A 17,107-nucleotide genomic window follows, 5' to 3' on the forward strand; every position below is an offset into this window, starting at 1 on the left:
ACTGAAGAAAATAGTTCTTTAAAAATGAGAGTGGAGCAGATGGAAGCCAATGACTTTATGAGAAACCAAGAAATTACAAAACAAAACCAAAAGAATGAAAAAAATAGAAGATAATGTGAAATATCTCATTGGAAAAACAACTGACCTGGAAAATAGATCCAGGATAGACAATTTAAAAATTATGGGACTACCTGAAATCCATGATCAAAAAAAGAGCCTAGGCTTCATCTTTCATGAAATTATCAAGGAAAACTGTCCTGATATTCTAGAACTAGAGGGCAAAATAAATATTGAAAGAATCCACAGATCACCTCCTGAAAGAGACCAGAAAAGAGAAACTGCTAGGAATATTGTAGACAAATTTCATAGTTCCCAGGTCAAGGAGAAAATATTGCAAGCAGCTAGAAAGAAACAATTCAAGTGTTGTGGAAATACAATCAGGATAACACAGGATCTGGCAGCTTCTACATTAAGGGATCAAAGGGCTTGGAATATGATATTCCAGAAGTCAAAAGAACTGGGATTAAAACTAAGAATCAGCTACCTAGCAAAACTGAGTATAATACTTCAGGAGGAAAAAATGGTCAATCAATGATATGGAGGATTTTCAAACATTCTCGATGAAAAGACCAGAACTGGAGAGAAAATTTGACTTTCAAACACAAGAATCAAGAGAAGCATGAAAAGGTAAACAGGAAATAGAAATCATAAAGGACTTTCTAAAGTGGAACTGTTTACATTCCAACATGGAAAGATAATATTGGTAACCCTTGAGACTTTTCTCAGTATTTAGGTAGGTGGAGGGCTTACACACACACACACACACACACACACACACACACACACACACACACACACACACAGAAAGCACAGGTTGAGTTAAATCAGAAGGGATGATACCTATAAAAAATAAAATTAAGGGATGAGAGAGGAATATATTGGAAGGAGAAAGGGAGAAATGGAATGGGGCAAATTATCACTCATAAAAGAGATAAGAAAAATCTTCAATGGAGGAGAAAAGGGAGGAAGTGAGAGAGAAAAAGTGAAGCTTACTCTTTTCACATTTGGCTTAAGGAGGGAATAACATGCTCACTAAATTTGGTATAAAAATCTATCTTACACTACAGGAAAGTAGGAGAGAAGGTGACAAGTGGAGTGAGGGGGATGATAGAAGGGAGGGCAAATGGGAGAAAGGTGTAATTAGAAGTAAATACCTTTGGGAAGGGACAAGGTCAAATGAGAGAACAGAATAAATGGAGGACAGGGTAGGATGGAGGGAAATATAGTTAGTCTTATACAACATGGCTATTATGGAAGTCTTTTGCAAAACGACACATATATAGCCTGTATTGAATTGCTTGCCTTCTCAGTGAGGATGGGAAGGGAGGGAGGAAGGGAGAGAAGTTGGAATTCAAAGTATTAGAAACGAATGTTGAGAATTATTATTGCATATAACTGGGAAATAAGAAATACAGGTAATGGGGTATAGAAATCTATCTTACCCTACAAGAAAAGAGAGAAGATGGGGATAAGGGAAGGGTGGGGTGTGATAGAAGGGAGGGCACATTGAGGGAAGGGGTAATCAGAACGCAAGGTGTTATGGGATGGGGGAGGGGAGAGATGGGGAGAAAAATTGGAACTCAAAATTTTATGGAACTGAAAGTTGAAATCTAAAAATAAATAAACATTTAAAAAAAAGAGTGAGGCAGAAGCTACATGAGCACCTAAGGGAGTTTGTAGAGCAGATCTCTATACTAAGGATCCCTCTACAGTATAGATTGGACTAGCCTTCTTCTAAGGCTCTTTCCAACTCAGATACTCTTGGAATGTGTCAGTCTATGCATATGATGACCTGTCACTTCATCAAGATTCTAGTTGTTACTGAAACAAAGATGGGTCTCTGGGTTAGAACTGGAATGAGAATGGAGCAATTTCTTACCCAAACCATCCACTTACTTTTTTACCTTCACCTCCCATCACAGATATAGATGATAGATAGATAGATAGATAGATAGATAGATAGATAGATAGATAGATAGATAGATAGAGATAGAGATAGACATATCTACATACATCTCTCTCACTATATATACATAATACACATATGTATATAAAGACACAAATATATACACATGTATGCCCATGCATCCACCTGCTGCAGTAGCCATCAAAAGTCAAAGAAGGAATGCATATAGCAAAAGCAATCTGCCTATGTTGCATCATAAAAGCACAACTATGAGGCTACTGTGAATTTTTTTAATCTATCAACAATTTTGTTTATTTGTGGACCACCTACCATAATGATAAATATTATTCCAGTAGAGAGAACAAACTAGACATGGAGTCAGAAATATCTAGGTTCAAGTCTTGACTCAGACACTTATTAGCTACCTGACCATAGTAAAGTAAATTAACCTCTCTGATATTCATGCTATAGCAGCGTTATACATGAGTTGAGATCTGAGTTGGGGGAAAGAGGTCTAACTGGGACAAAACCATAGGTACATTTCAGTTTGTAAATCACTTTCACATACACTCACAGAATCTGAGCATCTCAAAATTAAAAGGGAACCATGAAATCAATCCAATTCAACCCTTATATCAGCAGGACTCCTCTCTTCAACTCTCAACAAGAGATCATGCTTCACTCCTCTGGACTTGGCCATCAAACCCCAGCAATCTTACCATCCTCCAAAATCACTCCATCCCTGGAACTTACAACTCATCAGTCATCCCACCCCCCCACTCCCTGGGGCCCATTCTTCCCTCTGCCTAGAAAAGGCAGAGATGGAGAGCTCCTCCCAGAACCTCTTTAAGGAAGGATCCCAAGTCAGCCATCTCTTCATTTCCCCACCTGACTAAATTCCTCTGTATTTAAATTTAAATTAAAAATTTTAAAAATTAATAATAGTAATAATAATTTTTTTAAAAATTAATATCCTCTGGATTTCTTCCTCATATCCTCCCCTTACCTTACCCTTCCCCCTTTCAACTTCCATTTCTGTGTTATCTTCCCTATTAGGTTGTAAACTCCTAGAAGGCTGAGGGTGTCTTCTTTTTTTATTCTAGCACAGTGATGTTATCTTTGGTCCTCCTCAAGAATGAAGGACAACAACCAACCAACATATCACTGCCAAATTTATTTTCTATAAACATAGATCTGGTCATATCATTCCTCTGCTCAAAACCTTTGAATGATTCTCTATTGTCTACGATGCAAAATTCAAACTCCTTGGCAAAACCCAAAAGTTCCTCCACAATCTACTTTTCCAACTTCATCTCATGCCTTTCCATATTCTCTATACTCCAGCCACCAGAACTAATTCCCATTCTCCATATTGGTCCTAAACTATACAGCCTCCATTCCTTTGTTCACATTCTTCCCTAGACCAGGAATGCCATCCCCTCCAGGTCTCTACAAGATATTAAATTCCAACCTTCCCGGACTGCCAGTAGATAATGACTTTGCCCCATTCAACCTTATTTTAATCATTAAGCACTTCACTGACACTTCTCTATACTTGATATCATTTAGTATTATCTGTATATCTCTCACAAATCTCTTATTAAACTGTGAGCTCATTGTGGACAAGGGTCATGTATTTTCTCCCTCCAGAAACATAGACAATGCTCTGGCACATGGTAGGCACAGAATAAGTTTATTGTTGAATTTTTTTAATTTTACTCCATAAAGAACATCTCCTAAGTACACAGTACCACAGCCTTCAGCCAAAAGCCTTTTTTTTTTAGCATCCACCAATTTTTACACACCCACAATATGAACAGTATGCATTTGTCCCTACATTTCCTAAATCAAATGTCTCTGTTGCCAAATATTTTTATTCATTGAAAATTATAATAAATGAGTGGTTTAGGGAGTTTTATTTGCTTTCCTCTCCATTTTCATCCTGTACTATAGCACTGATAATGATAGAAAGCCAATCCCTAGTGCTAAACTACTAATAATTTAGCCATACAAAACACATTGCCAATGCCACTGCTCTGCATATTTGTGTAGCAAAGGAGGGTGACTCATCGGGTGGTCACAGATTGATGGAATTATCCCATAAATACCATCCATTTCCCTTGGCTCTGATTCTACATCTCTCCAATCTCCTGAGTCTTATTTTGTTTCCCAAGTAAACTTTTCTCTGGCAACACAAAGATATAAGTAGGAACAGGGTCAGAGTAGTCTAGGAGGTCAGGACTGAGAGAAGGCTGGGCATACATCAGGAGCCAGCAAACCAAGGAAGAAACCAGGAGTCAAGAGCAAGTCAAGAGTTGGAGATTTAGGAAGTCAAGAAAGTGTCTCAGGAGTGCAAAATATCAGCTGTCAGGCCAAGGATGTGGGAATGAAGAAGTCAAAGCAGAAGAATGGCCATAAATTCACCACAGTTTTCTCAATCATTAAATCTTAAAGCGGGAAATAAACTTAGAAATCATCTAATTTAACTCCTTCATTTTCTGGATATGGAAGCAAAAGCCAAGAGATATCCAAAGATTCTTTCAAGATCATAGGATGAATAAGTGACACAGCTGGGACCATAATATAGGTCTCCCAGTCTAGTAGTTTTCCACCAATGGTTCCTAACCTGTTTGAGTATAAAGACCCATATTTGACATCATAGAGCTTTATGTGACAGTAGTTGCAGCTTTAGTATTCATTAACTGAAGAATGACTACTAATGACAAAAAAGCTTCTACAAATTCCTTAAAATGAATCTGTATCATATTAATCTCACCAGCATCTACATTTTTTAATTCTAGATTTGTGACATTATTAATGGGAAGAGAAGAACTCCTACTCTAGAAATTCCCTGGACCAATAAAGTTCCATCCATTTGTCATTTACAGCTTTGAGAGAGATGTTTGGACACTAAGACATTAAGTGAATTGATCATGGACTTATAGCTCATACATTCAAGAGGCAGGGACTGAACCCACATGTTGACTCTAAGTTTGGCCCTCTATCCATTTTGCCATGCTTCCAGTAGCATCCATATATCTTTGAAAGATACTAATTAATGTTCAAGGCATTATTTATTCAGTCTAGAAGAAATATGTTTACTATACTCAATCACACTCTATATTTTACTGGAGCTAAATAAAGGTTTGAATGACAATAACTAGTGCATATATGAATTCATAAGTCTCTCACAATAATAATTCCATGGACCCCAGGAATGGCAGCCATCTGGGTGAGAACCACCACACTTACACTACAGCACCTCTCATGGAGATTAAAAATGTAACACAAAAGAGTTATGTGAAAGTTGGTACAAATTCAGTTTAATGTGTTTGAGTATGGTTAGTTTATGTAGTTCCAGAGGGAAGAACTAGAACCAATGAGATAGAGTGAAAGGCAAATTTCTAACAACAGCTGTATAACAATGGAGCAACCACCTTTGGAGATAGTGAGGTTCCCATTTAAATGACAGGATCATAGATTTACAGCAGGTAAGGACCTAGAGATCATTTAGTCTAATCTCCCCATTTTACAGAGGAATAAGCTAAGGTACAAGTTATTTGCCCAAGATCACACAAGTGGTAACTGTCAAAGAAATAATCAGAGCCCAGGTCTTCCGATGCTAAATCCCTATCCTCTTTCCATGCCTGGGTGTTAGTTATGGCTTAATGACCATCTGTCAAGGATACTAGAGAAGAGATTCTTGTGTTAGTTAGCAAGAGAGAATAGACCTTAATCCCTTCCAACTCTGAAATTCTTTAAAATTCTGACAAAAATTCAGGTAATTCAAAGAACAGTTTGTCTAACAGTTTTTGATATACTATATTGTATTTCTATTATATTGACCCTCCAAAAACTAAAAACCATGGAAGTACTTTGATAAAAATTAAAACTACAGTACAACTGCAAAATGGTGTTAGGTTTACCTAATATTCAGATTGAAATCCTTTTGTGTCCCAGATCTACAAAGGGCAGCAAGGTGGTACAGTAGATAGAGCATTGAGCCGTGAGTCAGGATGAGCTGAGTTCAGATCAATTCTCAGACAATTACTAACTGTGTCCCTAAGCAAGTCACCTAACCCCTATTTGTCTCATTTTCCTCACCTGTAAAATAAGCTATAGAAGGAAAGGGTAAACCACTTCAGTATCTTTGCCAAGAAAACCCCCTGTGCACCATATCCACAGAGTCATGAAGAGTTGGACACAACTGAATGACTAAATAAGAACAAAGCTAACACAATAAATTAATATTTATACTGAACACATATGCACTAAAAGGTATAGCATACATATTCTTGAAGGAAAAGTTAAAGGATATGGAGGAAAAACTTAAACAGTAAAACTATAGCATAGAGGACCTCAACTCTTCTCTCTCAGAGGTAGATAAATCTAACCATAAAATAAAAATGAAAAAAGTCAAGAAGATTCATAGAATCTTAGAAAACTTAGGCATGATAGACTACTAGAAAATATTGAATAGGAATAGCAAGAAGTATGTCTTTTTCTCAGCTTTACATGGAAGCTTCACAAAAATTGACTTTGCTGGGACCTAAAAAGCTCACAAACAAATGCAGAAAAGCAAACATATTAAATTCACACTTTGGGGCCATAATGCAATAAAAATTATATTTAATAAGGAACCTTTAAAGAATAGATTAAAAATTAATTGGAAACTGAATAATCCTAAAGAAAAGGTGAATCAAAAAAACATAGAACCAATAATTTTGTTAATATATGACGTAATTTCATCTTATAAAAAGAAATTGAACAAGCCATCAATGAGCTGCCAGGAAGAGGTAGGGAGAAGAGAAACAAGACAAGATGGAATTATAAATGAATTCTACCAAACATTTAAAGAACAATTAATTCTAATACTATATAAACTGTTTCAAAAAGTAGGTTAAAAAAGAATCCTATCAAATTTCTTGTATGACAAAATACAGTTTTGATACCTAAAACCAGGAAGCACAAAAACAGGGAAAGAAAGCTATTGACTAATTTCTCTAATGAACATTGACATACACACACCAAAAAAATTAAATAAAATACTAGGAAGGAGATTTATATTAAGAATGCAGGGTTGGCTCAATAATAGGAAAATGAGAAGCACAAGTGATCATATCAATAACAAAACCCACAAAATCATATGATTATCCCAATAGAAAAAGCTTTTTAAAATACAATACCCATTCCTATTTTTAAAAAACACTAAAAAAAGCACAGGAATAAATAGAGTTTTTCTTCTAAGGATAAGCAACATCTATCTAAAACCAAGAACAATCACTATCTGTAATGGGGTTAAACTAAAAGCCTTACCAAAAAGATCAGAGTGAAACAAAGATATCCATTATCACCATTATGATTCAATACTGTACTAGAAATGCTAGTTATAGCAATTAGACAAAAAAAATAAGCATAAGTAAAAAGGAAACAAAACTATCACTTTTTGCAAATAATATGATGGTTTATTTAAAGAACTCTAGAGAGTCAACTAAAAAAACTAGTCAAAACAATTAATGTATTTAGCAAAGTTGCAAGATATAAAATTAACTCACTGGATAATCAGTATTCCTATATATTACTCAAAAAATACAGCGTGAAGAGATAGAAAGAAAAATTCCATTTAAAATTACTATAGATAGTATAAAATACTTGGGAGTCTACTTGCCAAGACACACAGGAATTCTATGAATACAATTACAAAACACTTCACACAAATAAAGACAGAATTAAATAACTGGAGACATATACATTACTCATGGATAGGCCAAGCCAATGTAATAAAAATTACAATACTACCTAAATTAATTTACTTATTCAATCAAACCACCAAAGAATTTGTATTTATAGAGCTAAAAAAGTTAGCAAAATTCATTTGGAAGAACAAAAGGATTTATGACTATCAAGGGATTCGATGAAAAAAATTTGAAGGAAGGAGGCATATTAGTACCAGATCTCAAACTATATTACAAAGCTATAATCTCAAAAGCAATTTGGTACCGAATAAGAAATAATGTGGTTGATGTATTGAATAGATTTGGCATACAATAATATACAGAAGCAAATGAGTACAATAGCTTAGTATTTTGTAAACACCAAGATCCCAGCCTTGGGGGCAAGAAATCATTATTCAACAAAAACTGCTGGGAAAATTGTAAAGTAGTCTGGCAGAAACCAGGCGTAGACCAATATCCCACACCATATAACAAAATAAAGTCAAAATGGGTACACAATTTAGACATAAAGGGCAATATCATAAGCAAATTAAGAGAACATGAAAGAAAATACCTGTCAGAGCTATGAACAGAGGAAGAGTTCATGACCAAACAAGAGATAGAGAGGTTCATAGGAGATAAAATGGATCATTTTGATTAAATTTAAATTAAATTAAAATAGAAAGTTTTCACACAAACTAAATCAACACTACCAAAATTAGAAGAAAAGCAAGAATCTGAGTGACAAAATTTTATAGCAAGTTTCTCTCATAAAGGTCTCATTTCTCAAATATATGGAGAACTTATTTTATTCAAATATATAGAGTACTAATTAAAATACATAGAGAACTAATTTTATTAAAATAGAAACCATTCCCCAACTGATAAATAAAGTATATGAACAAGTGGATTTCAGGGGAAGAAATCAAAGCCATCAACAGTCATTTGAAAAGTGCTCTAAATCACTAATAATTAGATAAATGAAAATTAAAACAACTTTGAGGTACTATCTCATTCCCAATATGACAGAAAAGGAAAATGATAAATGTTGAAGGAAGTATGGGAAATTAAGTACCTTAATGCACTATGAACTAATCCAACCATTCTGGAGAATAATTTGGAATACTGCTATAAAGTTTATACCCCAAGGAGATCAAAGAAAAAGAAAAAGGACCCCTACATACAAGAATATTTATAGCAACTCTTTTTCCTAAAGAATTGGAAACTGAGGACATGGCCATCAATTGGACAATGGCTGAACAAGTTGTGGTACATAAATAAGATAGAATACTACTGTGCTCTTAGAAATGATGAAGGGTATAGCTTCAGAAAAACCTGGGAAGACATATAAACTGATGCAAAGTGAAATGAGCAGGATCAGGAGAACAATTTACATAGTAACAGCAATATTATAAAGATAATCACCTGTGAAAGAATCAGTAACTCTGATCAATGCAATGATCCACCATAACCACAGAGGACTCATGATGTAAAATGTTCTTCACCTCCAGACAGAGAAGTGATGGACTCAGAGTGCGGAATAAAACATTTTTTTCTTTATTTTTCTCTCTTTTCTTCCCTCAGAATATAACTAATGCAGAAATTTTTAGCATGACTTTGTATGTATAATGGATATCATACTTTTTGCTTTCTCAATGGGCAGGGAAGGGAAAAGAAGAAGGGACAGAATTTGGAACTGAAAATAAAATTTTTAATGAAAAAAAGAACTTTGAGGCTATCTTTTTCCTTGTTGCCAATAGGTCACCAAATCCTGCCTCTCTAAGATCTCTTAAATTTATTCCTTCTATTCCACTTTCACAGTCACCATGGTAAAACAGGACCTTGATCAATTCATGGGTTACTGCAAAAGCCTCCAACCTACCGTTCTTTCTTCAAACCCTCTATTTCTAATCCATCCTACACACAACTGAAAGACTTTTTCCCACAAAGACTGTTTTCATCATGTTATTCCTCTGTTCAGGAACCTATGCTTTCTCTTTATTCATGAGGAAAAATTATCTAAACTCTTCAGTATAGAAGATACTACATCAACATATTTCCTCCTCTAGTTGGTTCACTTTTCTTGATGACTACCCAGAATGTCATCTGGCACATGAATCACTTTTCTTGATGACTACCCAGAATGTCATCTGGCACATGAATCTTATTCCAAAAAGTAAGCTCCCAAAGGAAAACCTCACCTCAGAGTATATATATATATATATATATATATATATATATATATATATATATATATATATATATATATATATATATATATATATATATATATATATATATATATACACTATTCTGAGCCAGAGGGCATGTGACCCAGTGCCTAATTAGATATTAACAAAAGTGGGCCTTCCTACAAAACAAGCCTCCCCTAATCAAATTTCCCTTAATGAGGCCCATTAATGGGCTGGGAAGATCTTTTTTTAAGTCCTATTAACATAAATCTCATTAACATTACAGACCTAAACCAACATTTTGTCTGAACTTCTCTTACATACTTGTTAGGCTTTATTTTGGATTTGTCTGCCTGTGTCAGTAATTAGTCAATAATAAAAAGGAAATGTATGAACTTGCAAAGTTTTTAGAGACAGACTAGCAGAAACCAGGCATCGATTCACCACATATCTACCTTAGGACATTGGATCCAATGCCTAGATAATTTTGGAGAAAAGGATGTTTTATATAAATGATTATTTTTTGATATGTCAATCTTTCCTCTTACCATTAAATCCAGTGAGACAGGAATGAAAGTGTGTTGCACTGAGAGACAAGAGACCTTGGATCTGGTCCTGACTCTAAAGTGAACTAGGCAAATGATACTGAGGAAGTAAGTGACCCTCTTTGGGCCTCAGTTTTACTCAGTAAACGAAGGATACTGGACTAGCAGTAAAGTCCCTTAACTCTTCACACCTCAGTTTCTCATCCATCAAATTAATGGAATCAGACACGATAACTGTCAAGATCCCTTCCAACTCTAAGACTATGATTCTATGACCCAGTCATTAAAAAGGAGCATTCCAGCCCTAATGATCTAGACCAGAAGTGTCAAACTCAAATAGAAAAGGCTCCCTGCTAGACACAAATCAGCATTAACTATGCTGTATTGTATTTTTATTTATTTAAAAATTTCCCAATTTCAGGTCACATGCTACTTGCTGTCCGAGTCTGATACCTGTGGTCTAGAATAATTTGAATTTACCTCTAATCCCAATTCATGACCTGAGTGTACCATTAGGTCATTCATTTTACCTCTCCAAACCTGAGTCCTTTTCTGTAAAAGGAGAGGGTTGAACTAAAAACATGACCTCCAAATTCCCATATGGCTTTAAATCTATTAACTGTTTGATATCTTGCATAATAATTCAACAGGGACCAAATATATAAAGCCTTGTGGGAGTAATGGTAGTAGCAGAAGCATCTTTTATCTGTTTCATACTTTGGAGTTCTCCAATCCCTTTCATCACAATTACTCAGGTAGATAGTGGAAGTGCTATCGTTTCCCTTTTTCCGATGAAGTGTCTGAGGCCCAGAGGATTTGCCTCAGGTCATACAGTAATTAGAATTAGGACTCAAACCCAGGCCTTCAGATTCTTAAATCTAATAATTCTTCCTTGACATCGCAGTCACCTGCTGATTCTGTAACTATATTTCTTTTGTTCCTTCTTCTCCATAGCCTATCCTGTACTGATGCTTTAACAAGTTTCTCAGTTTCTCTAAAAATATGTGTACAATCTGAAAATCCATTTTGAAGGTGCATATGGACAGTCAGACTACAAAAGAAAGGCTGTCTCAGAGAGCTCGGTGCACAGCAAAGCACAACAGGACAGTGGCCAGAAACACCAAAACTCAAAACAATAATCCAAGTGAATGACTCACAGTACCTAGCTTCCAAGGAAGCCCGGAAAGAGTTAGGCATCAGCTCAAGTCCATTACCACATAAAACTGCATATTCCAAAGATCAAGACAGCTTTTCCAAATTAATTAGACCAGAAACTTGTAACAAAGAAAACACAAAGAATTCTGGGAATTGGGGGGGTAGTATTTCATCTCTAAGGAATCCACCTATGAAGAATAGTAATTCATCTGTAATTAACAGTCTTAGAGAATTTCCTGGAGACTTGGGGAAGTTAAATCACTTGCCTATAGTCATATAGCTAACACATGTCAAAGGGAGGACTCATCCCTAGGTCTCCTGGGTTTGGGTAGGCTCTTTACCTCTTACTACCCAACTGTGCCTCTAATATATAGAAGAACTGCTTATGAAACTGGAAATTATTTGTTCCAGATAAAACTAATCAGGTTCTTTTGCTTATCCTATTTCTAGAATCAAAGTACATGTAGAAAAAAATACCAGCAAATGTTTTCAATCTGCCCAGTTTAGGATCATAAATTTCACTCAGGAGAGATGGCTTCCTGCCTCTAAGGCAGGGGTTCATAAGGTGTGTGTGTGTGTGTGTGTGTGTGTGTGTGTCTGCATGTGTGAGTGTGTGTGCGCGTGTGTGTGTGTGTTCCTGCATGCCCACCTGGACCCCTCTGATCATCTGATAGACCTCTATGGCTCCCTTATCAGAATAATGTTTTTAAATGAATAACATAAAATATGTAAGCTTGCAAGGAAATCAACTATATTAAAATACAATTATTAAAATAGGAGAAAGAAAAGCAAGTTCACAGACACCAGGTTAAGGAACTCCTTCTCTAAAGTCTTCATCTAATCAATGGCTTGTCAAGCCAGCATAGTCTAGAATCAGTCTTTCCAGTTTGTAAAAGAGGCCTGGGGTAGAGGGGCAGAAAGTAGAATTAGTGGAGTATGTTTCCTCTTCAACAGTTGAGGAATATTCCCAGAAAGATTGTTTTCTTGTAAAATGATCTTTGAATTTCTTAGAATGTCTGCTTGTAGGATAGAGAATGCTTTAAGATCTGACATTTACATAATGTTTTCAAGCTTGAAGAACAAGCTTTCCACACATTATTTGATCCTCACAAAAACCCTGTGAAACAAGTACTACAGGCATTATTATCTCCATTTTACAGCTGAAGAAACTGAAATTTGGAAAGGTTGTGACTTGTCCATGACATGTACAACCAGGAAGAATCCATAGCAAGATTCAAACCCTGGGCTCATGTGATTCCAAGCCTTGCCACTAAATATTCTCCGTATGTAATTATATTATGTTATAGATCTATATTTATATATGCATATATTAATCAATACACCCATAATGGTTATTATCTTCTGTCTGTTCTCACTTGAGTCTTGTTGTGAGGCCAGAAACCCTAAGAGGCCATTACTTAGGCATAAAAAGCACAAAAAAGGGAAAGGAAGAAGAATTACAAGGCAATTCATCCATGAATTTGAAAAGAAAGTGGCAGCTTCATTATCTCTGCATTACAGCGTACTGCTTAAATGACATATTTTCCTCAGATTTCTATTTTATAGACCATTTCCTATCAACTGCCAATTTTTCCAAAAGGTAGGTGATAGGAACATTTGAAAAATTCTCTCTTTAGAAATAATCCATCTCAAGGGAGAAAAAGAAAAGAGCATTTTACATTTTTCACCCAGTGCAGTCCAAAAAATTAAGTGGTTTGAGAATTCTGATTTCATCAAAACCTCAGGCTCAACTAAAGTCAAAATCCTCAGATTCAAAAAGGGTAGCCAAACATTTTTAGTCAAAATTCCCCATTGGAAAGGCTGCCTCCCATCTGTGGGGTGACAGCTCATCTCTCTTTGGAACATCAGCTCATGCCATGAACAGAAGACCATGACTTCAGATGCCCAATGACACAAAAATACATCAGAACATCTGCTAAGGAGAACTAAGCTCCTCTCTACCTGACGACATTCTTGTCAATGCTAAAACTTACACCTGCATAATGAGTGAAGAATATCTTTGGTTAGTGCAGCAGTCAGAGGATCTCCGAATATCAATCAACTGGTTGTGCCAAGAGAAGAAGAAATAGTGTTACATACTGCTGCATGCACATAATAGGATGAGTGCATAGCTTTTTACCAATTATGTAATGAAAAAAGATTACAAGCACAGCATTTGCAGGATGAATTTTTTATATCTGATTGTACTTCAATTACCTTTAAGGGAACTCAAGTCTGAGAGATTATTCTTTTGGCCAGAACAGTTGTTAAGCTACTGTCCTTAGAATTCATTAATATCTTTTGGAGCAGCAGCCACTACTCGTACCATAGTCGATGTCTTATACTTATATGTGTCTTATCACTCTCAACTACAGCAATTTAAAACTTTATATTCAAAGACAGGAACTAAACTTCAGGTGTATGCAGTGCTCTTAAAATAATTGCTTTTTTCCTATCAGAAGCTTCTATTGTAATTGTAAAATGACAGAAAGATTTTTTTCTGAAAAATCTAGTCTCCTAACCACAGAACTCATTTTTTCTATAAAAGACACCCTTTTCTATCTTTCTCCTTATTTGGTAATTATAAACCTTAAGCAAGCTTAGCATAACTAAAATGTGTCTGACATCAACAACAGATAAGGAGTTTTACTTTTTAAAACAGAAAAAATGAGAGAAATCATCATATAGCAAAAGACCCCAAAAGAGCTATAAAGGCATCAGTTTATTTCTCAAATACTTATAGTTCTGAAAACTTAAAAGGCTTACCAGCCTTAAGTGAAAAGCAGTTCTCATTCTTAAATTTAATAGCACTCAATGTCCTTCCTAAGAAAAAAATACTTTGAAAGCACAAAATTAATTCATAGCATCTTTTAATTGGCAAGCATTTATTAAGCACCTACTATATACCAAGCACCATACTAATAAAAGCAAATGTAGTTCTAAGAAAACAATGATATTTTGATGCTAAATTATTTGGGGGCCAAAAGATCATCCTTCCTTCCTTGTACTTCTCATAGCATTTCTATTTACGTTTTTGTCATAGGCTAATTTGTATTACAATGTATATCCCCTATACACATGTATATCTCCTCTGTAAGACATCTTCATGTAATGCACATGACTGCAGACTATACTGTATTTATCCTTCTACTTCCCCCAGTGCCTAACACAGGGTCTTGAACTGAGCAGGTCCTAAATCAGTGTTTGAATCAATGAATGATTCCACTACTTCATGTTCCTAATTTTAAAGACAATTCTAGGTCCAAAGAATTCTAGGATCATGGAATCTTAGTTTTGTAAAATTCTTTAATGGTCCTTTGAGATGACAGCTTACCCCCATGCTGGAATGCAGCATCACTAACAGATTATCATCCAGTTTTTGCTTGAACACTTCCAATGATGGGAAGCTCACTAAGAATGATCACAAGGGAAATGACACTACAAGACTGGAGCCAAGAAATTCTTCTTAGCCAATGATGTAGTCATGAGTACACAGTCTTCTGTTTCTAGTGGGAAAACTTGCAGTACATGAGCATCACTACAACAGTGTGATGGAAAGAATGTTATTGCTAAATTAACAGTGATATTGATGCCAAAGCTTCAGAAAGTTTTGCTTTCATCATTTCCCAGATGATAGCTCAGTGAGTATAGATTGGTCCCCGGAGATGGATTGACCATACAAATGTTTAGGATTGCAGTCTCTTCTTGACCTATTTTTTTTTTTAATAAACTTATTTATTTGACTACTGTTTGTCGAAGCATTGAAAAAAGAGACCCCTGGTGGAAAAATGAAAGGGCTCAATTTGAGTTGGGGTGAGGGAGGGAAGGGGTGTATGGTGTGCTGTGTGTGTGTGTGTGTGTGTGTGTGTGTGTGTGTGTGTGTGTGTAAGTGGGGAAAACCAAACTATTATACTTGTAGTTTCTCCATCCTACCCTGCAGCCTCTCCAGATCTAGTTACTCCACTGTCGAGTGTGTCACTGCGTCTGACAGCAAACCTGAAGGGCCAGAGAACACTGACTTCCACCTTCTAGGAGCTCCTGACCGACGGTGCGGACAGGCTCCTGCTGGCCTCCTGCTTACCTATCAATGCTGATCACACAGAGGGTCATGATGGATGCGGTGCAGCACATAACGTCCATGGCGATAAAGACGTTGCAGAAGACGTGTCCGAAGATCCACTTGCCTCCGATGAGGTCCGTGACACTGACGAAGGGCATGACCGCCACGGCCACCGAGAGATCGGCCAGGGCCAGCGACACGATCAGGTAGTTGGAGGGCTGACGGAGCTTCTTGACGAAGCAGACGGAGATCACCACCAGGCAGTTGCCCGCGATGGTGAGCAGCGTGATGAGGGACAGGATGGCCCCGATCACAACTTTCTCCGTGTTGCCATAGTTGATCTGCTCCCCGCAGCTGCTGTTGTTGCCCGGGAGGAATCCTGGCTCCGGGCTGGCCGTGACCTCCTGGATCACCCGCAGCAGACCGGGCTCCCAGGAGCCTGAGATCATCCCGTCACTGCCGCCGCCGTCGGGGCTCAGGTCGCGGAGCTCCGGTCCCACCTCCTGTAGCAGGAAGGAGCGGAGGCTACTGTAGTAGCTCGGGTCCGAGACGCCGCCGCCGCTGCTGTTGATGTCCATCACCATGTCGGTGTGCGCTACCCATGGAGTCAGTCCTCTCCCGCGCTCCCCTAGCCCTGCGCTCCGGCTGCTGCTGGGCAGGGGTCCTCACTTCGCCTCCTGCCCACGGCCGGGGCCAGAGCCCAGACTCTCAGTCATCTGGGGAGGCGGCCGGGCGGGGGCCGCACTAGGACAGACTGGCCTGGCCGGTCAGCCCCAGGGCCTCGGGGGTCTTTGCTTGCCGCGCTGCGCTAGATGGCTGTGCTTCTCCACCCCTAACGATCCCGGTTTCGCTTGGATCTAGCGACCGTCGTCAGCTCCCGCAACTGCTGCCGCCGCCGCCGCCGCCGCTGCTTCTAGCACCCAAGTGGCAGCCGAGCGAAGTTGCCGCGTCCCTTCCCGCCCCGCCCCTCTCTGCTCCAGCCCCCAGTTCTCGGTAGCCTCTTTCTGCACCCGCCACCCTTCCTCCCGCCCCCAGCAGCCAGTGGCCCCCTCCAGAGGGAGCGTCTAGCCAAAAGAGGCTTTCCTTCCTAGCCACACCGAAGCTGCCGGATCTCCTTCACAAGGGAGAACGGGGTTTGTGCGCAGTCCTGAACAGCTCCTTTCCTGGCATCCCGGGGCTGGAGCCTGTGGTCAACGCGGGAGACGCTGGGTTTGGGGTTGTTGTTGTTTTCTATTAAGGAAGACTAACGCACTTTGGGAGGCAGGATCCAATCCTAGCACAGACAAGGGAAAACCCCATTTTGTTGAGTTTCCTGGAAGTGGGAGAGCTCAGGGAAGCAAGGCTATGTTCAACTCCACCATTGAAAAATTGAGAAGAAAAGCACAAACTTGATTGCATGAAGACAAATTGTGTGTCTGTTGAATATTGGTGTCCCTTTTCAGACAGACAGAGAGGTTGGAAAAGGGAGAGAAAAC

The 17,107-nt window shown here is 37.9% G+C and overlaps 1 protein-coding gene across 1 annotated transcript in view; it reads right to left on the reverse strand.

The window, feature by feature from the left end:
* HTR7 (5-hydroxytryptamine receptor 7) overlaps nt 1–16,567 on the reverse strand; it is a 96,513-nt gene extending 79,946 nt beyond the window's left edge. Inside the window, exon 1 of the mRNA XM_072625050.1 lies at nt 15,654–16,567. Coding sequence (XP_072481151.1) covers nt 15,654–16,216 — 563 coding nt within the window. The 5' untranslated portion in view covers nt 16,217–16,567. The remainder of the gene's footprint in view (nt 1–15,653) is intronic.
* Nucleotides 16,568–17,107: the final 540 nt, after the last annotated feature.

Source organism: Notamacropus eugenii, chromosome 1 (assembly GCF_028372415.1).
Source record: "Notamacropus eugenii isolate mMacEug1 chromosome 1, mMacEug1.pri_v2, whole genome shotgun sequence".
NCBI lineage: Eukaryota > Metazoa > Chordata > Mammalia > Diprotodontia > Macropodidae > Notamacropus > Notamacropus eugenii.